Source organism: Grus americana, chromosome 4 (assembly GCF_028858705.1).
Source record: "Grus americana isolate bGruAme1 chromosome 4, bGruAme1.mat, whole genome shotgun sequence".
Taxonomy (NCBI): domain Eukaryota; kingdom Metazoa; phylum Chordata; class Aves; order Gruiformes; family Gruidae; genus Grus; species Grus americana.
The window spans coordinates 39,989,367-40,016,380 of record NC_072855.1 but is presented as its reverse complement, the minus strand read 5'-3'; the positions used below and the strand labels follow the sequence as shown (position 1 = coordinate 40,016,380).

Sequence of the window (27,014 nt, the reverse complement as noted above, 5' to 3'; positions counted from 1 at the left end):
TTTAAAGGTTTAGAAAATGAGATTTAATGAGTAAGTAGACATTTCAATCAATGCCAAAGTATTCATCCTTGTATATACAGAGAGAGAAAATTAATATTTATATATCTATAAAAGAAAACAAAAATATTTCTGAATTATTTATAAATAGCTAAAATCTAAGAAGATAAAAATCTGTAGTTTCTTGTGCGATATGCAACATATTCAGTTGCATAAATGAGGAAAGAGAATTTTGCCTCTTTTTCTATTTTACATTTCCTAAGAAAAAGTAAATTCTTAACTCCTTATGGGTATTTTTGTGTTCTAGATTCCTGAACTGAATTCCTGGCCTGAAGAATTCAAGATGTAAATAGGTAGACGCTTACAATAGTGAAAAGAATTACACGAAATAAGTCAGCTTCACCAAAATACACTTGGAGTATGTAGATCAGAACTACCAGAAGGAAAAAAAACTGGCCCCTATTACTACATAATCAAAAATCTTCAGAGCAGTTTTTATTCTACTGAAGAAATACTATTATTAGTGCTTATAGAATCAAAACAGGATGGTGATGTCTTCCTACACCAGATTTTCTTGTCCATCTCTTTGGTATTAGAATGTGAATGTTTGAACACTGTCACTGCTCTAGATACAAGACTAACCTTTTTTTTTCCAAAAATTACTCTTTTCAAAGTTTTTTATATATAAGAAAAGCCAAAAATAATTAGCATAAACCAATTCTTTATCTCTTTGATGATGTAAAAGGTGTTTGGCTGTATTCTTGAAAATGAATCCCTTGGGATGCTGTAATCTTCATAACTTCTCCATTTAGAGTATCATCTTCAATTATTGTTATCAGTCCCTCAGCAATGATTGATGGGCTGGAAAAAAATAAATTGTTATTTTAGAATCATGATTTAATAGTACATGTGAAAAGGATAAGTAAAAAGAAACTCAAGGTAAATCTATATACCCTGAAAATTAAACAATCTGATTTTTGAAAAAAATTACTTTCAAGAAAAGCAGAGGTGGTACGAGTGTTTCGGGAGAGAAATTCAGTCTCCTCTATCAGGACATACAATGTAAAGTGGCAACTTTACAAATCATCATTTCTTTGCTCTAGTTACTGCTAAATCCCTGTGGACATCCAGCTGCCACCGGGCTTCCTATCTAAGTTTTCTCTGTCAGGGCAATGGACAGATGTAATTCTTACACAATCCTCTGCAGCTCTTTGCTGTTGATTTATCCTGGTTCTGTAGCAGGACTGACATATAAATTAGAGTAAGGAGAATTTTGTCACATGCAGTTTGCCTTGGTGAATTTGGCGCAATGTATTTTACATATGAAAAGGTGTGGACAAACCAACACAGTCATACAATTTCTTTTGTGCAGAAGCATCTGAGCAGCTAATTGTTAGAGACTGAGAACGTGTCAAAAAATATCATTTTATGCTCATCTTGTTCTCATACTCTTTCCTAGCTGTCTGCTTTTGGCCTTTGTTGGCAATACCGCAACGGGCTAGGTAACTCTTTCATCTGATCCACCATCGTCGCCACTGTGCTTTTATGAACTTAGTCCAGTTTTGTCAGTTCTAGGTCTGATTTCTGTCTTGGTTCATTTGCAAATTTTGTGGAAATTCAATATACATGATATAACCTGTATCTCACAACAAGTTTGATTAAACAAGTTTATGGAAGAACATCAAGAGCTATTAAAATCTAATACACCATCTTTAACTTGGGAATTTGATTTGCACTTTGCTGGGAAATGGGAATGCATAAAGGGAAATATCACTGTGTAGGTGATACTCTTAAAATAGCCGTAGATATCTGCCATTAGTTCCTTGTATATAGGATAACACACTTGGTAGATTTTTATTGGAGGCAGCATTTCCCTTTTATTTTAGTTTTGCTGAAAGCGCTATTGCGTGTGCTTGTTTTTCATTAACGAAGGGCAAAACCCCACTATTTGACTTGACTTACTCCATCACGCCATAGAACTGCATCATATTTTTTATCTCATCCTTATATGAATAATATTGTCCCATATTCTCTTCTTTATCTATTGACTGAAGAATTGGTGTGTTGACAAATCCTGGACAAATTGTGTTGAGTCTCACACCGTAGTTTTCCATATTAGCAGCTAACTAGAAAAGAGAAAAAAATTAGGCATTTGTCATCAACATTTTAAAACAGTATTGTGTAAGTAATTTTTCTAAGAATGAGATTTACCGCTAAGTACTTTTCAGCCTTGCCTAGTAAGCAAATTTTGTTACTACTGATTGTTTTGTTTCAACAACTAAGTTTGAAGCATGTTTTCTCTAGTAATCGTACTAGATTACTAGAAAAAACCATCTGTTTTGCTGGGAGAACTATTCTACAGGAAATCAACATTCTTCTTTCCATGCAGCTGTTTTTTTTTTCTAATATTTTTGTTAGTGCTCTTGGCATGTCATTAACAGTATTCTAGGGTGATGATGTAACTCTCATAAGCAAAAGCAAGTAAAAAATATCTCCCAAATGTATACTTCCAATCTTATTAGAACTTCCTTATTAAAAGAAAACTATCTGAAATCAAATCAAGATTTAACTCTAAGATTGTATTTACCTCCCTCACATCAACAGAAATAGGACTTGGTCTCTACCCCTGGAACTGTAATGCCAAACCTTTCCAGCTGCTCTACTGTCCCTGCCAAGGGATGAATCTGTCATTGAGCATCTCCGCAGGAAAGTCCCTGTGAACTCCAGGAAAGAGGCCAGAGTTTTCTTCAGGAAGCAGTTCAGGGACATGATGAAAGCAAGCAGCACAAATTGTTCTGGCAATGGTAGGACCCTTCATTTGTGGTGCTACCAATGCATGTGTGTAGCAGAGAAGTCTGATCAACATCCAGGCATATGTTGAATGCTGGATGAGCTTTCCGAGCGATGGTACAGAACTTATGAACTATACATGAATAACCATAATTGTTCGACACTGAGTTCTAGGTATTTTAACATTTAACAGGAATCCTTTCTGGTATTATGTAAACCACATGCCATTTTCATGATATGGTAGCTTGCCCTTTTGGTCTGGAGAAGAAAAGAAACTGAAGTTGAAGATGTTCTGTATCATACCTGCCCAATGTTAGGCTGTACTGCCTTTCCTGGTAAATACAGTGATTTGCTATGTTTACTATTCTTCCCCCTGCCCCAGCATTCTCATGTTCCATAGACAGAATCTCCCCTAATTTTCTAGAAGACCCTTTATTTTTGAACTTAGACGGTGATGTTTATATTATCATGAGAAAACAAAAATGGAAAACCAGGTGTCAGGTTCATGCAGTGGCTAATGTTATATGCAACACTTATCCATACTGATCTGTTTAGGTTAATCTAAAAAAGAAGTTATTGGGGGGGGGGGGGCATAAAATATGGATAAAGTATCCAAATCATCATTTCAGCTGCTTTATTCTGGAAATTAGATTGTAAATTTTATATGAGTAGACTATCTTTAAGCTCTGCCTATGAAAGTGTAATCATACTTACTCCCTCCAAGTTGTTTTATCATAATGCTTGTTCAGTTTAACTAGAAAGTTTTGGAGTCAGAGGCTAAGACTTACTATATGGTCATATAATATCTAACGTCCCATCTTGAATGTATCATTTTGAACTTTCAGCGTATTAAGAGTTGGTAAGAATAAATAATGGTAAACACTTTTGTGTTCAAGTCACTTTTTGTACACTTTAGTGCCTATTTATTATAAAAACAAGTCATCAACCTGACTTACAAGTAAGGAGACTAAAATGTTAAATGACTGGGATGGAGTTATGCAAAATATTTTTAAAGCTTGGATAAGAATTTGACTTTTGGGCTCCTCCCACTGTCCTTAAATTGCTTTGCAACATCTTTCTTCCATGCTCCCAAAACCTCAAATCGGTCATAAACACACACATGCCTTACTTATTCCATCTTTGGATTCCCTTTGTGAAAGGAGGGAACCTCCACTGCTTCAGACACTTCATTTTCTTTAAGAAAATTAGTTCCAGTTGTGTGACAATAGAAAGGAAACTTGAGAAACTTCGCATGTTCCCAAGGAGCTGCTGATACTGTTTGCAAAAACACATACTTACTGCTATTGACCGTGTGAATCCAATTACACCATGCTTTGTAGCACAGTACACAGGTTGGAATGCAGCAGGCATGAGTCCTTTAAAATAAAAAGGTAGCTGAATAAAGATGTTGGGTACTCCTATTTATGATTACCTTAAACACACATACAGGTCTATAATGGAAAAAATAAGTGATGGATTTTTAGAGGTGCAACAAAATAGATTAGTAAAAATTTGCAAATATATTTTGTAATCTGAGGTAGGCTGGGAAAAGATATGAGATGGATGAAAACATGAGGCAGCAAAAGAAAAGTAATAAAAAAGTATAACTTTTAAGAGGAAAAGTTGTATCTATGAAATATGACTTAAAATGGAGGACAGGATCTGGAAAAAAACACTCAAAGATGAAACCTCGGAGCCTTCTATGAATCTGTAAAGTATTTAAAGTATGTGAAGCATGCAAAGTATTTTAGATAAACTTTAATTGCTGACACCCTAGCTGCTGCTATGTAAACTAGACACCTGCAATCATTTACAGTTATTTCAGGGAGGAAGTGTGGGAAAAGGTAAGGGAAATAGCAGAATGCATTTTGACTACTGTAACTGATTTAATATCATCTATGTAATATATCAAAACATAAATAGAATAGCTGACAAATCCCTTGCTTGTGTTGCTTCTGCGGAACAGTAACAAAACTCAACCTCAGATGAAACTTTTCCCCTAGCCCTAATGCGAGAGGTAAGCGTGAGCGCGCTGCACAGCTGGCTGAAGCGCAGTCGCCCAATACATCATCTGCCTCTGCAATATGCTTACTGCTAATTTATTTGACAATGTGGTCAGTACTATAACAAGTACATACTCTCTTGAATAGTGGCTTTTGCTCAAAGGCGCAACTATAAACCAAGTAATTCAGACTTGAGGCACCATCCGAGGCATTGTAAAATGTATTTTACTTACAGTACTACTCTGGTAATATTTCATAGGTGATAGTTTTCTAAAGAGATTTAAATGAAATCGGGAAGTCATTCTGCAAAAAGTAAATGGAAAAAGCACTACGTGAATGCAGGACTTCAGTGCAGAGAGAGTGTAGAGATAAGTGAGTAAACACTGAATGGAATCATAAGATGAAGATCTCAGTGAGCAGAAAGAAATGAAAGCAGAGATGTGGATAGGAAAGCTTTTTAAAGCACTTTCTAGATTGAATTAGACTGGCTGAAAAGGTTGTCATGGTATGGTACCTCCTGCAGTGGGCCCTGTTCTGGAATGAAAAGCCAGGATGAAAATTTTCAGAAGGGAACAGGAAAAAGAAGTAACAATTCTGGGTAATATCAGTGCTATCCTCCATAAGAAAAAGGAGAAGCAAAATGAAAAATGACTACTAACATTGTGAACCTTTATGGTGGGAGTGGGAGAGCATAAAATCATTATTTATAGCGGAGAAAGAAGAGAGAACAGAGGTTTTGGAGGAAAACTAAGGACTTAATTCTAGTAAGACTGATTTTCATGGCAAAAAGCTGGTCAAGAAGAGATGACAGACCATGAGTGTATATACATTTCTGCCCATTGTGCCAACAATTTCCACTACACAATAACAGCTGAACTGGACCACATGGGTGCTGTAGTCGCACCCGAAAGCTAGGGTCTTGGGAATAGCAAACCAGAGCCTGTCCTAAAGTTAGAGGATAAGATTTGTCTGTGTTCCTGAATCTGGTATTATAAAACTGGACACTGATTTTGATGCATTAATGTTTGATTCTAATGGATGTCATCCCAATTAGTATCTCAGATGTGTTTTAAATCTTCATATTTCATATCTTTAAGTGATACAATCAAGAAAGGGTGTGACTTATACACTACCCAGCTTTAAGTATGGATTTGCCAGAAAAATTTTGTATATCAGAGACTTGCATGAGCTCTTTGCACTGGAATCCATTTTGTCTGAAGGAAAGATGGCACAAGGCTCTAACTACAACCCTGACAGCTTCCAGGTTTTATCTTCAAGGTTTTATCATCGGTGATCCAGCGAAAGCAACATTGTTGGTTATTAGCACTGTTCTGTGGTGGGAAATGAAGCACTTTTATCTTAGTGGCTGGTTGTTCTCTTAAACTTGTATTTATCTGCTTAGTTTGGATTAATGTGTTATGCTTCTGATTGAGAGCTTATTTATGAAAAATGTTTTTTGTGTTATCTCTTCTGCGTTGTGATTGCAACACAGGCTTAATATTGCTCTGTTTGGTGACTTTCGATGACCACCACCATTCTTCAAATAATTGGTAACATTGTAATATTAGCACATTAGAAATATTATAATATGTTTTTTAAAACTCCTGAGTAGTTTTACATATTTTAAAGAAAAAAAAAATCCCAATGAAGCTGCAGCTAACAGATATACAAAAGACAAAATCTACTGGGAAACACAGAGGAGGAATGTTATTTTTTTAAAGCGTAGTGAGACAAATTACTTGTTACTTGAGAGGGAAGAGTAACAAAGTCAAGAGGTAAACAAAGGAAGGGCACAGCTCACAATAATGAAGTGGAATAAGGTTCAAAGACTTACTTAAATGTCAAAAGACAGCAGGAATAACTAGGCAGGGAGGGAGGAACAAATGACTTTTTTTGAATCAAAGCATTTAAACCAGCTCTTTTCTAGTGGAAATTATTATTTTTGCTAAAATGAAGAACCAAGAAGAAATCAGATGAGTCACCTTCAGCTAAAGCAGTGACCATGAAGACTAGTCCTAGCATCCCTCACCCAACCCAATGACAGTCTTGTCTCACTTTTGTTCCTGAGTTTGGTACCCAGAACCACGGTGTGGGCTGTGCAGCTCTGAGCCGCTCCCCTGCCCCGGGGAGTGCTGAACCTCTGGCTCTAAGTGGTGTGCCCCAGGGACTCTGCTAGCAAGGATTTTGGGATGAACCGCTGGGTGACATTGATCCTGCTCTGCCTATTTAGTCAACCAGTGAGCAAAGATGACTTCATAGCATATTAGTTAGGGACTTCATTTGTTAGAAAATCTGGATTCTATTTGCTGCTCCCCTGAATATTTAATTATCTTATGTGAAGTGGAATGGCAGTGAAACAGACTGGAGAACACAAAATAAGGGGGGGAGGAAGGGGAGGGTGTTCAAATGGATGATGATGGGGCAGCATACTCCTGGAAAGCGATACGTGTGGTTTTCAATCTCTCTTAGCAAGGAGAGGCAACCGTGCCTAGATTTTCCTCTCTCTGGATGCTGCTGCATCACTGAACATGAAAGGGGACAGGGAAGTTCCTTCTCCTCTCAGTCTTCGTCGAGAACTAGTTGGTGAATTGCAAATGATTTCATGACGATTGAAGCTGCCCTTTGGTTTACCAAAAGCAATTCAAGCAGACGAGCAGTAACCCTGCGTGCCAGTGTTAACTGTGCTCCCTTTCACTTTTCTCAGTTCCTGGCAGGCTGACAGAGATGGCTCTTGCCCTTGGTTACACTCCAGTCCCCTTGTCGTTACGGTGTCAAAATCGTTCATTACCGCTTGAGACGTGGTGTCAGGCCTCTCACTGCAACTGCTCATTTATCATGGCCAATAGTTTCAATGTCCACATCTTGAGAAATTAGTATTGGAAATGGAGGATCATATCAACAAGCTTGAATTGTAGCCGTAAGCTTTGTTGAAACCAGTATTTCCTTTCAGTCCTCTGAAGAGCTTTGATGAATACAGAGTTAAGCATTTTTCCCCAGGTGCGCTTTCCCACTGAGCACATGCTGCCCTCAGAGACTTGAACAAGTCCCTTTCTTTGAATAAGATTTATTAGCTTTTAGACGACCTTTCTACCCCCTATTTGCTCCATGGGTGCACTGTTAGGCAGCTTGAGACAAAGGTAATTTCTGCTTGGTAGTACCTTTAAGTGTCATTAATTGTTGGAAGAGCGTACTTCATGTTTGGATGAGTGTGGCACAGAGAATGAAGAACCACAGTCTGTTTTCTAACATGGCTGTTGATCTCATGGAGGCTTTGGGTTCACCAGAAAGCACCGCTTCTACACTATGATTATGCAGTGATTAGGCTCTATTCCCAATTATACTTCAGGCATACATACATTCACTGTTAAAACATTTAAATATTCCATTAATCCATTCACAGATCATGTGGCATCCTAAAATTCTAAATTTTTCATTGTTTATGAAAGAGATATATGAAAATCTGAAAGGCAAATTTTGGCAAACCAATGTAACCTATTTAAAAGCAAAGCAAAAGTGTGCTTCTCTATGTGCTGGAAAATACTGCCAAAGTAATTTGTTTTCCTTTCGGTATGAGGTTTGTTTTCTAAAATATACTTATCAAAGCCTATTGCAAAACATAGAATACTTGCAAATAAATAACATCACAAGATTTAGCAATATTTATTTAAATTAAACGTCTTTCCAAACCGCATTACAGAAATCTCCTTTGTCGCCCTTAGGCAAAAGTCTGCATAAAAAGTACAGAATACGCTTACAATGTTCTTTGAGGGCCAAAGCCTCTTTTGAGGAAGGAGATATGTAACTAGAGAAACGAGCTAGGGGCACGATGGTCCTACAGAGTCATGAGAGAATTGGTTAAAGAGGTTTATATAATACCCTATTCTTAAGAATAGGGGTACAAGACCAAGTTCATTATGTCAATTCTACTGCTGTGATCTCTGTCAAAACAAAGGGGACGCAGAAAGCCTGGCAAAAATTCTAAGCTGTGTCATTTCTAGGAACTTTTTTAACAGTGAACTGAAGTCTCAAGGGAATAGTTTCTAAATTTGCTAACCTCATTCCTGTGGATTCTGCTCAGCGTCCTCCTTTTTACAAAGGAGGGGGGATGCCAGAAGCTCTTTCATGATGCTGAATGAAGGCCCCGGCCGTACAGCCATTTACGCCTCTGCTCCACTGTATCGCTGTGACAAAGCCTTACCTTTACCCAGTGATATTAACCATATGCTTAGCTTTGTCCCTGTAAGATACATATGATCAGGGCCTAAAAAGCCCGTTTGCGGTGAGGGGTGCTTTATGTATTTCTTCTGGCTGAAGCTTTCTATAGGAGGAGGACAAACTGGCTGCTTGTGGAGCTGGAGTGCTGAGAGTTGAGTGCAATCAAAGCACTGATAAGGCTGTGCAACAGAACGGTATCCAGATACACTACACTACTACAGCCTCTCAAAAAGCTAGCACGATCTTATGCTAAACATTTTTACCAGATTTTAAACCCTCTACGAGCTTCGATTTAGTTTTTATCTGCTAGAATCCAGAGAGATACAAATTCAGTTTTACAGAATACCTTCTTGAAAGTATGAAAAAAATAAAATTAAAGCACATAGCTTCCTACAGAAGAAATTTTAGAACGTTTCACTCTTTGAATTTGAAATTAAGTTTATTACAATGCAAAAGCCTGCAGTCATTGGCGTTATCTTTTATGGGGCCAAGTTGGCAGTAAAACACAAATTTCCCATTACCTCAGTTGTTTAGGGGCATTACTTCCTCTTGATATGTATGCACAAGTCCCATAAAATAAAGAAAGTTTTATAGCTTTGAGATGCAGTGGGTTAGGAGTTGGTGCTTGCTGCATGTGTGTACATACTTCTCTCCCTTTCTTATTTAGCCCTGTCTTGTGCAGACGCTAAAGCGAGGAAGATTCAATATTGGGAAGACAGGGTGGATGCTCTGACTTTAAGCATCCACTTCATAGGAAGCATTTAAGTAGTTCTGTGGGTATTTGGAAATACAACCCGGTAAGGCTTTATTCTGTCCCTAGTTCAAATCATTGGCAAAATTCCCATGATGAAGAACTGGAAACTAATTAATGGGCAAAGCAAATATTATTGAAAGTTGCGTAAGCACGAGATATAACTTTTCTTGCTGCTCAGCAAGACACAAGAATATTTGCTGTCTGCAGAGCGTATCTGATAAAATCTTACAGACAATTTGGACAGGGGGGATCAAAACCACTCAAAAGTTTAATGATCAACAGAAGCTAGCTCTGAGAAAAGAAAACACTTGACGGGAATGTTAAACAAGCCAATGGCAGTTTGCCTTTCATATATGAAATAAACTGCAGGACTTAGACCTTCAGATTGGAAAGGAGAATTAGAGTCATAAGGCACAAACAGTAGTAAATAAATAAATGTTAAAAATCAGTGTATATCAGCTTTTATAATGTGCTTTTCCTTATGGCCTTGGAAACAATTGCTAAATACGAGCCATGTAAAAGCAAACAAAGCAAAGAACGCTGTTTTCTCAGATACCCACAATCATTATGGCACAATGTTAATGTTAAAAAAGTAAGTAAATAAATGCAAATTTTAATCAAATAGTTAAAATGATGCTTATAAGCTCTTACCAAACTGAGAAAAGCCAAGATGCTAGGTCTTAAAATGAAAATAATTTTGTGTTCATTTGAGAATATTTAGAAAAGGAATCAAACTACTTGCTACCTCTGCCCTTCCTTAAGCACTGCACGGGGATCAGCACTTCTGTGAAAACGTTTAATCTTTTACTTGAGTTGATGAACTCTTGTACCGCAATAGCAGTGTCCTTCGGGTTAATTTGGTCCCAATACCATGTGCATTTGAGCCAATGGAAATAAACTTACCGGCGTCAGTAGGCAATGTGTTAGGCAGTATGGCAAGTGCTGACTTAAAGGTACACGAAGACTTTTGATAAAGGACCTCTCACCCATATGAGATATGTGCACATATTCAGGCAGTTCCTCAAGATCCACATGCATTATGTCACTAGGGTGAACTGAACTTATCACAAAAGCCAAAGTTCACAGGAGAATTTAACAGTGCTCAGAACGTTCACACCTATCGGGCACTAGTCCCCATCCACAATCAGAAACTATGGCCACTGCTGTCATACTGGCTTTTCATTGTTAAAACACATAGGAATACCACAGAATAAAATCACTATCATTTGGTATTCTGCATGGATGCCAAAGAAAGCACTGACAGTCCAAGTGTAAACCAGCACGTGTTATTTTTCCCACAGTAGCAAAAGAGAACAATCTCTGCAAACAAACAAGAGAGAATGCAAGTATTTCCCCACAAGTTTTTGGAGGAAGGGTGTCAGGTGACATCATTCTTTCTTTACAGTTTCTCCTTCAGTCGTGCTTTTCTGCTGTGAGCCCAGCCACCTCAGCATTGAGCGTACATACAGGGAAAGGTGCAGGACTCCGCCTCACAACTCAACAGCAGTAACCCTGACTGACTTAGAAGCCGTATCATTCTATTTTCATGCCAATTAATTGAAATATAGTTATAGCATGGATAAGTAGCGAGCAGAGAATGTGCTAGCTTAAGCTCACTGAAATATGAGTGTTAATTCTGTGGCTTCTCAAGCAGAGGTAGATCACATCTGAGAGGACATGGAGCAAAGACAGAGTTAGTGTGTGCCAATCTTCATTAATAAAGCAGATACAGCCTAATCTTAAATATTCCTACAGCTGTGCTGCTACGGAGTTGAGTGGAGGACCTGCTATTGCTTCCTTGCTCTCTGTGCAAAAAAAGATTATCCAATTTTCCATATTTGATGCCCAATAAATACTTTATAATATAAAAAAATAATAAAATTTAAGTTAACCCTGAATTCAAATTAGGTACGTACATTAGACACTGTTTCTTACGCACAGTGTGGAGTACATAATGTTTTAAATCAGCAGCGTTATTGAATAGTGCTGAATAAGCATCATGAACTGAGGCTGGTTAGGTTTTGCTCAATGTGTGGCAGTACTGGAACGTGAAAAACTATTTACGTCATGCTCAAGATTATTAAGTATGAGACTTATAGGTTAGGAAAATCACTGGTTTTTTCATTGAACTGAGTTTCAAAAAGCAAATGAAAGTTGTGATTTGATATTACTTCTGCTGCTATGATGAAACCCAGGTCAAAATGGGAATAACCAGGGAAGAGCCATAAGAAAGAAGAAAAAGTGTGACTGATCACTATAATAATTCATTTATTTTAGAAACAAACCAGTGAGTAGAAAGTGTTTATATAGAAAATATTCTTACCTGCCAAGGATGAGATATTAATGATTACTCCTCCATCGCCTCCATTTCCTTTTCTCATGTATTCTAGACCGAGGTAGGTTCCTCTAATCACAGATGTCTGATACAGAGGAGAAAGGGATGATTATATTCAAAATGTGTTTCTTTTTGTGCTCCTAAAACCTGAATTTTGCTTTAATCGTGGTGCCTAGAACCTATATTGTTTCACCAGTGATCTTATTTATACTTGGAAGAATATAAAACGCAGAAGACATTCCATAGTAATGCAACTCAGTAACTTCAGAAGCACAACTGCAATGGATAGAAATAATAGCAGTTTAATTATTTTTCTTGTTAAGATATTGATAATCAAAATGAAATGTTACAATGTGAAATAAATACTGTGAAGGAAATGAAATACAGAATAAGTAAATAATTTATAGATGAAACACACGCTTTGGCTGAATATATGTGGTGGATGAACTGACCCAATCCCCAGCATTTTTATTGAGACAAACTGATCTAAACTATAAAAAAATGTACAGACTGAATCCAAAGATAACACTAGCACTTATAACTCCATTGGGCCCAGGGCATGAGATCCCTTTTTAGGATTAAGTTATGTTCTGGTCATATCATATATAATGATATAGTTCTGGTCCCAGGATATTAAAAATTTGTATTCTTTTCTGATTGAAGTTACTGGAGTTGTAGCATTCCTCTCAATAGAAGGTTAGCTCAAACAGGCAAATACAGGTAAGGTAAAAAAGCATTCTAAGACATGTGAAACATGGTGTTAGGATAATATTAGCCGCAGCATGTGGTGTTTTTTTTTTTTTTTTTAAGAAAGAACTTTGAGGAAGAAAATTTTACTGACACCTGTATAATCTTGATTCCATTAAGATCTGGTTTTGAACCTACTGCAGTCAGAAATTCTGCTGGGATTCATCTCACCAAACTTCAGATATTTAAACAGAGACATGTAAAGATACGCTGAGTCTGGGGTTATGAGCCTCCTAAATGAATCAAGTGGTTGAGGCTTTCACAGAGAGTAAGTCACTTTACCAGAGGTTTTAACAAGTGATAATAGAAAGGCAGCAGACGATGCTTCTAGTGGAAGATACCAACTTTAGTGAAACATTGCAATATTACTGCATTAGTGATGAGTTCCATAATTATTTACAGATTTTGTTAGATCTCTCCATAATCAGTTCACATTTGTTTTACAACTTCTACTTCAAATGAACAAATGTATTGAGCTACTTTTCAAAACTGAAATAGCAGAGATTTTTAAAACTCCATTTATATTTTGTTATTGTTTAGTGCTATTTCTTTGACCCAAACAAATTAAGATGTTCAAAAGATGAAGTGGGCCTACAAATATCTCCACATCTGTGCATAATTATTTCACTGAGAATTTTGACCAGGGAAGGTCTACAGAACTGTGAATCATGCAGAAGGAAATCTCCCAAAGAAATGAAAAACATAGTAAAAAAATTTGTATATGACTAAAACTTAATGGATAGTGGGTAGGTGTACTGGAAAGAAAAAGCTTTTAAAATCAGAACATTAAGTATTTTTATACCATTATCTAAATTCCCAAACCTTAACTGGAATAAAGACATGTATTTTTATTAACTAATAGTTTTAGACATATGTGTTATAAAACATAAAGAAAAACTCCTGATTCAAGTTCAGTTGCCCTTTGAGCTTGTTGCTTTTAATTGGAACCAGATTTGGAAGACTGCATGTCCTGCTTTATTAATATTGCTTATTTGTTGCCCAAGTAATATGAAGTTAAGCTGCCCATTGACAGAGATAAACCAACTTGAGATCTCATTACCTAGTTTGCTCTAGAATTTTGATAAAGATTCAGCTTTTTTCATTTTCTATAGTTGCAGCATTCTATGTGATATTTTCAATATCGATATAATTTCAGTATGGAATACAGAAATAATGTAAAATAAAATCACAAAATATGAATAGTTTCAAATTATGAAATAACATTTTAAACTTTTCTTAAACAAAAAATTCCCATAAAAAGCTTTTATGTTTTTCTCCTGGAATGCATTGTCTTAAGTAACATGCTTTTTAAAGTGTTTTGATTAATATCAAAAGAATGTTATTGATCAAATGTTTTAACAGAAACTTTCCAAAGAACTGTCTTCAGTGGCTTGTAAAATACCAAACTAAATCTGACTTCTCTTGCACATCCTGAAAAGTAGCAGAGCCGTTACAAATGTAGTCAAGTGCTGTTTAATGTTGATTGGCACATGTAAATTTTAAATGAGTTAGTTATTGAAAAACAAGATCTTTAATGCCTGGTAGTGTTGCTGTAAGATATACTCCTTCTAAACAGAAACTCATTGGCAGCTCAACTGAAATTAGACTCGGACTTAAGGGTGGGTGGTATTTTTTAAGATATACCTGTGCTAGGCTGTAACCAAGACATTTTAGAAAGGAAGGGGTTAATGCTGACTGCGGAGAGCAGGTGCAGGTCCTGCCATGCCCTGGAGCAGTGGCTCAGCCTGCTGAATAGAAAAAGAGAATTCCACTTAGGATGATTAGAGGAAATAAATCAGAGAAGGAAGTAGCTTGGGGCTCCTTGAGGAATTTTCTATTCCTCCAGTCTTCTAATTCAAAGAGATAATAGAGCTAGATGAGTCCTTGGCCAAACCACAATTATAAGACAAGAAAAAAGTGGGTAGCTTGACTCTCTTATCAAAATCACTGTACTGCTCTTTTTCCTCTCTAGAATCCATTAACTTTGCATTTCTTGAAGTGGCTGGGGAAGCCTTCACCTTTACGTAGGTATTGTGTGAGGTTGTCTTCAGAATTAATGCAGACTTTCATTTGGATATTGCCCTTACACCTGCTATTATCCTTGCAAAAAAAACTTCTCATCGAGTGTGGCTGATCTCAGGTGACATGGCTATTTCTGATGTTTGGGCTGATAACATAAAGAATCATTCTGGAGATAACCTCTGAACCCAATATACAGGGTGAGAAAAACCTAGCTGTCCGCACACTCAGCAGATCTCCCATTCTCTTGCCAGAATTCTCTTTTCTCCAGGAGAGAAAGTCCTCTCAATAGTTCTCCAAGGAAGAACAGCAGCATCTGAACTTACTGTAGTATGAAAGGCAATTTAGGTATCAGTGTCAAAGTCAGAAAGAAAATTTACAAAATCTGAGGTTCTTGATATTTCTATATATCACATGGGTGTATAGTTTTAATTGTACTGTTCTAAAAGAAATCATATATTGAAACTCTGATTCTAATATGACTCCAAGTCTTCAAGAGCAACCTAATGCATTTTTTTTTCTGGTGTTAGGAACCAGTGTTAGCCAGTGTTGTACAATGTTCTTGTATTCCAACGTAACACTTGTAAGTCAATGTGTTTCATTTTAGCTTGATCCATTAAAAAAAAAAAAGAAAAAAAAAGAAAAAAAGAAAGAAAAAAGTGTTCTTCAGTGACAGTGCCCAGAACATCATTAATCATCATCCTTCGCAAGTGGCAATTGCTTTGAAAGTAATGTAGCACACAGTGGTTTTTTCCTAGTGTTTCAAGGCAGGTGTTCCAACTGACAGAGTTTCTTACACTTACTAAATAAGGTTTCCCCTACCACTTTGTCTGATACTTTTGCTGTCTCTTTATGCATGCTGATATTTTATGCTGAGAAAGTATATCTGCATTCCTTCAGTGCCGAAGATGACTACTCTATTGCTATCAAGGTGATAAGGCAATATGAATTCCTTTGAGAGGACAAAATGGTAATCGGTAGTCAGTCCTAACATTACCTGTTGTTTTCTGAGCTAATCTAGTTCAGCGCTAGGAATACCGAACAAAAAACAAATGAAAGAGCCATTGACTTGTGGTTTCATAAAGCAGGTTAGCACAGAGCTGGAATTTGACCGAAGATCATTTGACTTTCATACTGTGATGTTGTAAATTGATGACTATCTATAAGGAAACATTTCAAAGTACTTTATGAACTGTGTAAGACAAACTTCAAAAGTCTGAAACTAAGTGCTGCTCATGATATCCATGGAAAATTTTAGCCCTTTGCTGTTGGACAGGGAGGTGGGAGTGATTTTGTCTTCAATTTAGATTTTCTAGGAAGCAGACGGGTTGTAGCAAGCATGGAAGTCCCTTGGCATTCCTATGTATAGATTAATTGCTTTCTATATGAAATGAAATTGCAGGCTCTCAAGTTTTAATTTCCAGCTCAAACTGTGGAAAACAAGAAGCCTAGGGAGGGAGAGGCAGAAAGAAGAAAGGAATGTGCAGTAAGATTTGATCATTTGCTAGAAATTAGAAGCTTTTGTACAATATGGGAGTGAAATACTATGTTTTAGTTTTTCATTGTGAGGTTTTCTTTATTCCCCCACCCCCCACCCCCTCATTCCTCAAGGACACAGAAATAGTATTGCATTTTGAGTAGCTGGGTTTAAGCAGTTCTTGGTTTAAAGAAATTTGCTTTCATTGTACTTCAACATTGGTTACCGTAAACATACATTAAAACTGTAAGCTAAGAAGTTCATTGACTTACTGTGCTATTAAGGTAAGTTTGTGTCCTTCCTGTGTGTGGTATGAACAACAAAAATAATTATACTTACAGGCTTCTTTATGCACTTAGAGGATTGACCCTCATGTCATGGATTTCAAGGTAAGTGGTACTTCTCACTTTTTGGTGGCCACGTCTCTCCCTAGGCAGTTAGTCCTCTTTTCTGACAGCAAATCATGCTGAAGAATAAGCAGCTAAGGCACTGAACAGCAGAGTCAGTGCATTTCTGGTTGTCTTAGAATGCAAGCTGGGTAGACTAGTTACCTATGCCATTTTATCTTTACAGCTCATTGGTTTGTTGCTATGTTGTAGCTTTAAGAAACAGAGCTTGCCCCTGTCTGTACTGTGGGACGTGGTGGAAATTCCCAGCTGCTGAATCCAGCTATGTGCCCTGGTCGCGTTATTTTGGGATGAAAGTTCAGTCCTTGTCATTTCTCCTGGTGCACTGGGGAAGGCGAGCAAGGTGTATGGACCAGAAGAAGGTTGCAGCATACTCTCTTTTATGGCTTGCACAATGGAACGTGAAGGATTTGTCCCAAAAATAAATAAAATTAATCGCTTCTGAAGTCTGCCTAGTTAGCCTTCTGGTTTCTGCCGAGACACTAATTGGCCTTTTGAGGAATAGTTCCTTACCGATGAGCAAATGAATTGATTTTGCAAGGTTTGCTAGTTGCTGGAAGCTTTATTTCACCGTGAGCTATGCTGAATGGAGCCAGGCATGTATATACAGTATTGCTTTCTCTTCTCTGTGGTACCAATCTAAGTGTTTTTCAGGGACAAACCCTGCATTAGGCAGACTTCATTTTACAAAAGGACTTTGCTAAATTCACAGAAACTTGTTACCTTAGTCATTTATGGAAATAAATTATGCAAACCCATGAAAAATGTAATGCACCTGAACAAATTTTACATGTGCTATTGAATTCTATTTCTCTCTGGGCAACACTTAAATAATTGGATCCGATATGACTGGGGTTTTTTGGTATGCCCAAGTTATGGCCTGCAATTTAAAGTTTTGCCAGAATAATGTATTAAAATGTGCAAAATCATCACATAAACAGGAGATAATTGTGATTTTGCTGTCAAATTCTTTCATGAGTCTATTTAATTTCATTTGGGGCATCTGTTTAAATATACCTACAAAATAATTGATTTGTTGACATAAGAAAACAATGAGATAGTCAAAATGTTATGTAAAGTGCTTCTGCATATGTGATACCAGTACTGCTACATTTAACTTTATACTGCAACCTATATGTTAGTTTTCAGAAACCTCTGATGCAAGCATAAAAAAGGAACCTCCAAGTTTGGGATTGTCTTAGTACAAAATGTGCTAAGTGCATTTGTGAAGAGAAAGATACTGTAATTATAGCAGCCACTATAACTACAGTGGTTCCAGAGAGCCTACATCATCAATACAAATTTAGGGAAGTTTCTTAGAACACCAAATTCTGTTTAACTAATGTATATGTTCAGGGCTCATAAAGATGTGAGCACTTTTCGTTCTTTAGGGATTTGAAAAGAAAAAAGTCAGATTATAAAATTTCTGGATTCCTTAGGCATAAGTTCTTGTGAAGTTGAATGCAAGAAACACTCTTCTTGTCATGCTGGAAGACCGTAGGTAGGACTTCTGATAAGAATGCATGTGTCATATGTCCTCGTGCTATTCTGTGCATGGGTATGCGTGTGTGTGACGGACTGTTGAAACTACACTGGTAATATCCATTTAAAATGGAATTCTTGTGTGGTTGCCGAGATAATTTTTATATCCTGTAATAATAAGAGTGTACATTTGTATGGGTATGAGTAGTTGAAGCTGCCATTGGTGAAGCTGATATTGATCAAGTCAACACTATCGGCTTTGGAGTTTTGAGGTGAGGCATTGCTGGAATATTTAACTAAAAAAGTTAATAGAAATACTAATAAAGTAACGAAAAAGTGGATGTTGTTTAGCACAAAATATAGCAAAAGGTGGAAAGCACTGCAACAGGAGTGTCTCTTTCGCGGTTGACACCCTTCCTCCCCCCATCTTTATCAAGCTGTCTTTTCTCGCTCTTAAGAAACTGTAATGGGTACAAGTAGGAATTGTGTTTTATTCCCTCTTTTTCCTTCTAAACTAAGTTCCACTCTTCACACCTGCTGCTTCATTTCTGTTCCTCATGCTTTCTCAAGCAGTGCTATCAGGGAGCTTCCTTGCACTCCTTTAAAAACATTCCTGAAGACCAACCGGTTCTGTGAACTGTTTTAGCCATAAAGAACACACCCCATATGTGTTTGTTCTGAATTATCTTGCTCTGTACTGCTCTACTTTTGTACTTTGTACTTTAAACTGGGGCAGGGAATATTTGTTTTATCAGTATATAAATGATATCACTATGATGAAGATTGGCATATAGAGGGTTTTTTTCCCTTTTTTTTAAGTAGAAAATATGTGTATAACGTGTATCAAAATGTGTGGCCATAGTAGTTACTCCAGTTCTTAGGGATAATACGAAGGGTACTTAAAATGTCCTATGTTGGTGAAATAGAGACATTTTAGAATCATGTATTTCATACATATTTTGCTTCTTTCTCTACAAGAAGCAAAAAATATTTTATGGAGCAAACCAATCTAACATATTACATACAGCAGCTGTTATTCTTCCATCGTTATAGTTAAAAAGGAAAGAGTACAAAATGTTATATCTTGGTTTATGGAATTTACAGCAACTAGATAGAAATGCCCTATGGAAATAAGCTAGTTAGTTGACTCAAGGTTAGACAGAGAAAGAATATTCAAACCAAAAGATAAATGAGGATATTTGGATCTTAGTGAGTCCTTGATTTAACTCACGTGACTGTACTTCTACTCTGCTTGATCGTTTTAGATGTTCTTACTCCAGTCACCAGCATGTATTGACGAAATTTTTCAACTTTCAGCTATGAATTAAGTCATTAGGACACTTACGGTGAACTTATCTATACAATAATGTATCAACTATAAAATCTTCCCTTTGTTTTTAATTTTATTTTTTAGGGACAATAGCTTGACAGTTAAGCATATAGATTTGTAAGGCTTGGATTCCAGTTTTTTTGCTACTTGAGATGGTTCAAACCCACCTATGGTCTGCTTCAGCCCAATCACTGGTAATAAGATAAAAAGAATAGTAGGAGGAGGTTCTCAATGCCTGCTGTTTCAAGCTCTTGGCATTGAAAAATTGTTTGGACATCACTCTGAGTTAGGATATTTACCTGGACATAAAATATCTTCAAGATTTGCTAATCAGAAATGCCTTCATTTTTTGAGCTAAATTTAAAGGTGAAACACAGACAAATATATTTCTCACATGGACTTCAATTTTTCTCATGATGACTATATGTGCTTGCAAATTTGACAGGTGGATGGCTGCCTATGTTAAACTAGGCACAAAAATAAAGAGAAATAAGTGATCTAGAACACAGGTAAAGTCTTCTGCCAAATTCAAGGTATCTGTGCTAATAGATATTGATGTTGCATAACACTGAGGATGTCACACTCCTGTTACTTCACAATATGAAGTTTCCTGATTTTCAATTTGTCAGGGTATTTTAGAAATGAAAGAAGGAGGAAAAAATGTGTGTAGTTAAATCTTAAAGAAGATGTCAAGAAAAGGTAAAGGAAAATGAACAAATGTATTTCTCTTACTGTGGAAATTTTAATCTGTGGTCTCAGTTTAGTCCCTTCCAAGAGTAAGCAAATTTGACCGTGCATAGATATAAAAGATCAAGAAAAAGTATTATTAAATCTAACTTAAAAAACCCCCAACATATTTTCCCATTAATTTTTCTATAACTTGTTTCATATACAGCTTGTGTTGCTTGTTCTGGTTTTGGTTTTTTGGGGTTTTGTTTTTTTTCTTTGTTAGTTTGTTTTCATGGATGTATTAGGATTCGAAGACTCAGGTACTTTTGTCCTTAAGACTTCTGCCAAAAACAAACTTTTAATTTTCTTATCCTGAACTTTCTTGTGCATTGACAAATTCCAAATGACCGATTGGAGAAAACTCCACATTGCACTCTTTCAAGCTTCCTTTTGCTACTTTCTTTGCAGATCTAGATTACAACACTTTGTCACATTTTGGTCATAGGGGTGACTTGCTGAATCACCATCAACTCCACAGGTGGTAGAATACAAGCTGCTCAGAATTTTATTAACCCAGAGAGTTGGTCTTTCCTCTGGAGCTTAGATCTCCTAGCAGTGTAGTCTAAATTTAAAAATTTTCAACAGAGAAACAGATATGGTGGTCTCACCTGCTGAGATACCAGATAATATCAAAGAACTGGTAACAATCTGTTTGAGAATAAATTTTACTGGCTCGTTGAATGTACAGTGTTTTAGGAAATCAGCGGTCTTAAGTGGTGCGCTTCTGTCAGTGACAATGGTGAAATGGCCTGTATTAAAAGCTCAGATTGTATGCTTGCTTCCTTGGTGAAGAAAATGCAGAGCTCTTGGTTGAACAAGTTTTCTTGTAATGCAAAAGGCAACTTATTCTCTAATGCAGGCCAGCTGAGTTCCACAAGTAACTAAAATGTTTTAAAACATTCCTATAAACAGACTGGCCTCCTGCAGACAAAGCTCTACTGCTTTGGGCACCAAATTGTAACACCTACCTGGGATTTTATTGGGTTTTATAGAAAGAGAATATTGTCTGGTGTTAGCCTGAGTACCTCTACGCAGTGCTGTGCGTCTTGGATAGACAACTTAAAGGACTCACCACACATAAACTTATTGGTTCACACATATGCAGTTATGTGGTTCTTGTTTCAGTAGCTGTGCTTACCAATCCAATAATTCACGTTCTGTCATATGGCACAATCTGTACAAGCCAAGGACTGTTAAATGTCTTCCAGCATTAAATACTGAAGTATGAACATGTGAAAGGAGATAATGCTTACCAAGTTAATTTGTATAGTGCTTTCCCAGTCCTTCTCATTGTTCACACCAGCATTATTAACCACAATATCCAGCCTTCCAAAATGTTCAATTACTTTTTTGAAAGCACCTATAGTAAGATTCAAGGGTGAAATTTCTTAGCGCTTATGGACAGTAAGATATAAAAATACAACGCATGCATACAAATTAATGTTTTATTAGTCTACCAAAATGTCTTCACTGTTTTGTTAATCACTAATGAGCAACATGCAATTAAATTCTTTATCTAACCATTCACCAATATTAAGCATATTCAGGAAAACTGAAAGGATTAAGACACCATAGTTGCCTTTTCATTCAGTTTTATAATGCCTGTTAACCGGAGCTAATGAAAGTTCTTAGCACCCATACATTTTGTATTAATAAGATGTTTGGCATCCTAATTATATAGATTAAGCATTTATAGCTTGATTTGTAACAGTTTGATATAGCTAGTGAAAAAGCTTCATATGTTCAGAACAATATTCTCAGTTGAGTCTGAATTTAACCTAAGAACGCAATTTTTTTTGGTGAAATAACTAATATGAATCTTTCAACTACAAATAATTCATCATAGTTCTTGTTTGAATTTATCCATTTATCAATAATTTGTTATACACCCTCCTTGTCAGGTAACTTTAATAATGTGTTTCTCAAGTTCAAATCTTCTTCCTTTTATTGACGAAAATAGTGACCTGTCTTCCAAAGAAAGAATTTCAAAATAAAGAACTGGGAAACTTCCAAAATGACATTGTGTTCTCCCAGGTGACAGTGTTTGAACTAAGATAAAAGATGTGTATGGAAAAACATGGTGATGTCATAGTGATGAGCATACTCATCTAGGCTGGCCCTGCTTTGACAGGATAGTTGGATGAGATGACCTCCAGATGTTCATTCCAGACTAAGATTTTCCATGACTGCAGACATTATCTGACATGTATATATAGCTCGTTTGTTTTTCCCTCCAAATATTGTTCCTCATCACTAAATATTATTATGTAAACCAAGGCACATCCCCCCCCCCCCAATATTGTTTCAAAAACTTTGCTTGATGACTGACTAAAAACCTAGAGTATTTCAGGTATACTGACATGATGCTTGACAGGCCTTAATGAAACCACTTCACTAAAAGGTGATCCCAGGACCATCTTAATTCTCTGATCTTTAGTCTTTGGTCATGAGTGTCAATCAGGAGCATAGCAGCAGTTTTGAGACATCTACCTTTTTTGCAGCAGTTGCAGGGGTATACAAAGGTTTTTCTTGCACCAGGTGGCTGGTACTGTTACAGCCTTTTCTTTGCCTGAATGCTGCAGGTCCATCACAGTCATCATCTTGTCATCAGAACAAGAGCTGGGCAGCTGATGGGAAAGGTTTTATTTGTCCAACTGCCTTTATTGTACAGATTTTTCTAATATTCTTATTCTGTACCAGAATATTTTGATATTACTAAAGCCTCTATTTTTGGCTGTCTGCCTTTTTGGCTTTTGTTATGTTTGTTGCTAATTCATTCTCTGGTTTCTCAACTTAACTCTTCAATCACTTCTCATCTTTCCAATCCTGCATCAGCAAGGGCAAATGAAAACCTTTGGCTTCATTAGGAGCAGAACTGATTATCTCACTTAGTTTCAATGAGTAAAATAAATCAAAAATTTGGAAGCTAATTGAGGACCCAAATTGTAAACTGGTTCTCTGATTCCCTTGCAAGCCTTGTCTGAACAGCATCTTTCATCAACCTCATTTTTAATAGAATCTTTTGCCTTCAAAACCCACTGTGGATAACAGTACTTTTGACAAGTATTTGTTTATTAAATTCGCAGTCTTGACTAATTGTAATTTTCTAGTTTACACACTGACACAAGAACCAAATGCTTTTCAGTTGTTTGCGTATCTATGTAAAAATAAAGAATGATTACCAAATTTGGAATATTTCTGGTAAAAGTTTACCTGCCTACAGTAATCCCATCTATTACCTATCCACAAAAAGAAAAATCTCGTTATAGATTCTTAATAAATTTATCACCCACACATCAGTGTAAAACATCTTGTTCTTCCCTTTTTGAATGTAGAATAAGTCTGTGTTTACATTGCACACTAGTTAGTGCTTATGGAATCATTAAAATTAAAAGCAGATGATCATATGAAATATTGAATGAAGAAAAATGAAAAATGAAGAGGAGGATCCATTTTAAAGAAGAGGCAAGAAAAACAGTGAAAAGTAAGTACAAACACCAGTTATACGTGAACTTCCTAAATACTAATGGAAAGCAAAAGTAAATGTATGGTGATTTTTCAAAAGTGGGACAAGATAGAAGATTTTTTTGGGGGGACCATGTGAAAGAGTCACCAGAGAAAAAAGCACAGGCAAGAATAGAATGCAATTGAAGCAGCTGATTTCCTACTCATAAACATTACGTACCTACAGATACTAATTCTAGTACTGCTACTTGATTCATACCGAAAGGGCTAAAGTTAAAATAAGAGGAACTTCATTCACGCACATGACCTTTAACATAAAAAGCAAGTACAGGACTTGACACATCCCACTAAGAACTTTAAACACTAGGAGTCAAATTAATCTAAGTTTATTAAGTGGTGGCTTGCAATTACAAGTGAAAAAATAGGAAAATATAGTAGAAAAACACCAACCAACAAATCCACTAAAAATACCCCAGAAACCCCAAAGGATTGTAAGACATGATTGAAAATTTGTGCCGAGAAGCCTGCAGCAGGAATAACGCAGTATCAGAGAAGCATAAGCAGCAGCTGCCTATTCCTGCTCTCTTGCTCCTTGCGAGAGCCGATTCTGATCCTACTCTGATTGCTCTCTTCCTACTAACTTGGTTCCAAAACCTCCCTCGCTGACCCGTTCCGCTCCCTCCAGTTCCCAGTGCACACCCTGTTGGTCCTGCACTGGCCTGGCACTAAAGAGAGGAGCAATCATGGGAGAGAAAGCACACTGAGGTAACACCCATGCTGCAGCACATGCTATTCCTACCCCTAGGATGCTTTTTTTTGCTCCTAGGTTACTCCTCCCACTCGGAGAAAAAGTCGATAATCAACCTAGCTGATAAAAACTTTTTTTGCTGATTAGAGCAGATCTCCAATTTAAAGTCCGGCATCTCTCTTACAGACAGAGAATGTAAAGCTTTGGAAATAAGCATAATCACACACTAGCTCGGAGCAGTGAACAATATCACTGAATTCTGGACTAGCCGCAATGTTTTGTGAAAGAGGGATGGATACAGTCAATCGCCAGCCAGTGAAGCGTAGTGAATAAAAGTAAAACTAAAAAAGTTCATGTCTAGCCGGACACAAATGAGTCTGGGGGAAGAGCACTGATAAAAATGACGTTAAAATCTGGATCTGAGTCGCTACCTATGAATGTATCATTTAATAATGAAACTTCGATGAAGTGATGTGCCAGTTATGAAATTTTGTGACGGGTACATTAACATTACACGATACTCTAAGAACTCAGTAGGCAACACGATTTATTCACTAAGTAAAAACATAAATGCAAATCATAGACGAGGGAAGCTCCCCGCCATTCCCTGCATCTGTGAAACGTGTGTGAAATGTTATCAACCCGTATTTAACACCATGATAAAGCAGCGTGCCATCTTTTGCCAATTCTGCTTTCAGCTACAGCAACACACATTGAAAGTAAGTGTGCTGTATGGAAAGAGCGCTGCAGAATTTATTACTCCTGTGACGAGGGAATGCAGCTTGGAGTCTGTACTGAAGCCTCATAAAAAACAAGTCCCTGCTTTAAAGTTTATATATATTACTCATAAAATAACAATTATCTTCTGCAGAGGCTTTCATGCAAAAATATCACACACAGCACTCAATGGAAATGATTTCTTGGGCTTTTCTTTACGATGTGCCAAGTAACAGGGTGAAATGCATGCATGCTGGTAGTAATATTTCACATCTGCAGGTTCAGAAACAAATCCTTTTTGAGTCACTGTCAGAAGCGATTGGGAGTAGGCTGTCCTCCAGAAACCTTAATTGCACACTTATTGGTGCAGCAGCCCAGGCTCTTTCAGGTTGCTGCATGTTAAGCCGAGGCACAGCGCTGACAGTTTCCTTCTTACCTTTCAGCTGCTCCTGATCCGTAACGTCGCACTGGATGAACACCGTCCTCTGCGCCTCAAACTGCTCGTCCAGGGCCGCCTTGCTCTCCTGCCCGGCCTCGGAGTTGCGGTCCAGCAGGGCTACCTGAGCGGGGAGGGGGGGAGGGAAGGCTGAGCGGCGGCCGGGCGGACGGACAGATAGACGGACGGACAGACGGACGGACGGCTCTCCCACCCAACTGAGCCCACTGGGCTGCCGCCACCCCGCGCCCGCGGGTACCGGCCGGAGGGGAGAGGCGGGAGGCGGAGGGGAGGGGGCGCTTCCCGGGGCTTACCTTCGCGCCCTTGCCCAGCAGCGCCTGGACGAAAGCCCTGCCGATGCCCTGCGCCCCTCCGGTGACCAGAGCCACCTTGCCATTGACGTGCATGGTCGCCGCGCTGCTGCCGCCGGCTCCGCGCCCGCCAAGCCGGAGCAACCTAGCGCGGTGTCACCTGCCCGGTTTCCTCCCTCCCTCCCTCCCTCCTTCCTTCCCTCCCTCCCTCCCTCGCTCCCTCCCTCCTTCCTTCCCTCCCTCCTTCCCTCCTCCTGCCGCCGCCGCTGCTGCTGCTGCTCTTGCGGCGGCTCATTCCCCCCCGCTCCCCTCTCGTGTGACCGAGAGCCGCCCGGAGCTGCCTGGGCGGGGGGAGCAGGGGCGGAGTAGGTCATTAAATCGTTCTCCCGAGTGCCTGGATGAACCCCAGAGACCAGGGGCCAGAGAGGAGACCAGCTTCATCCCCTCTTCAACCGCCCCGGGCTTTCCGGCGAGGACCGGCTCCCGGCAGGCGGCCCCCGGGGAAGAGGTCCCGGGGCAGCTATAGGTCCCCTCGGTAAGGGGGGGAAGAGCCTTTGCGCCTCCGTAAATCGCGTGAGAAGCCGCTACAAGCTTTGATAAGGGCTCTTGGCAGCTCTTAAGGCTGTGTGCGTTTTGGTTGGGCCAAGTTGCGTGAGCAGCAGGGTGAGGAATTAAAGAAAGTTCAGTCTCGAAAAGAACAAACATAGAGCCTTTTTTTCACACTTCAAAATACTCCACCAGCCTTCTCCCTCTCTTTCTGCCAGTAAGTAGAATCTCTTTGTATGAACAAGCAGCCATTAAACAGTATGGATATTGGACATATCAAGATAATTGCTTTCTAGAAATTTTCAGGTCTGTGGGTAACATACCTTGTCCCTTAAAAAACGTTTAACCGCTTTTACAGTTTATAAGCCAAATTTTGTTACGTAATGTGAATGCCACTGGAATTTATCAATACTTAGATATATCACCATACAGCAGAAATAAGAACAACCTTCATGATCTAAAAGCTGGAATCAATTTTCTTGTTCATTAGCATGTTACAAGATTCC

The 27,014-nt window shown here is 38.0% G+C and overlaps 1 protein-coding gene across 3 annotated transcripts; it reads right to left on the bottom strand.

Moving 5' to 3' along the window:
* HPGD (15-hydroxyprostaglandin dehydrogenase) lies at positions 1-26,157 on the bottom strand. Of its 3 annotated transcripts, XM_054823942.1 has the most exons (7): positions 25,966-26,155; positions 25,652-25,775; positions 21,539-21,645; positions 12,083-12,179; positions 4,087-4,163; positions 1,960-2,123; positions 1-858 (listed from the first exon to the last, which is right to left on the bottom strand). In XM_054823942.1, exons 1-7 carry the CDS (start codon positions 26,056-26,058, stop codon positions 720-722), a joined length of 801 nt encoding a protein of 266 aa, XP_054679917.1. In that variant the 5' UTR covers positions 26,059-26,155; the 3' UTR covers positions 1-719. The 3 variants fall into 3 exon arrangements, with proteins under 3 accessions (XP_054679917.1, XP_054679918.1, XP_054679919.1); XM_054823943.1 differs by lacking the exons at positions 21,539-21,645; positions 25,966-26,155; XM_054823944.1 differs by lacking the exons at positions 1-858; positions 4,087-4,163 and having other exon boundaries at positions 1,982-2,123; positions 25,966-26,157.
* Positions 26,158-27,014: the final 857 nt, after the last annotated feature.

What these genes read in the sequence shown, in the direction of transcription:
- HPGD (XM_054823942.1), bottom strand. Translation starts at nt 26,058, where the DNA reads ATGCACGTCAATGGCAAGGTGGCTCTGGTCACCGGAGGGGCGCAGGGC. An exon ending in TAATATCTCATCCTTGGCAG is followed by an intron (nt 4,164 to 12,082) that starts GTAAGAATATTT and finishes TTTATTTTAAAG; the next exon opens with GACTCATGCCTGCTGCATTC. An exon ending in CAGTTCTATGGCGTGATGGA is followed by an intron (nt 859 to 1,959) that starts GTAAGTCAAGTC and finishes ATTTTTTTCCAG; the next exon opens with CCCATCAATCATTGCTGAGG.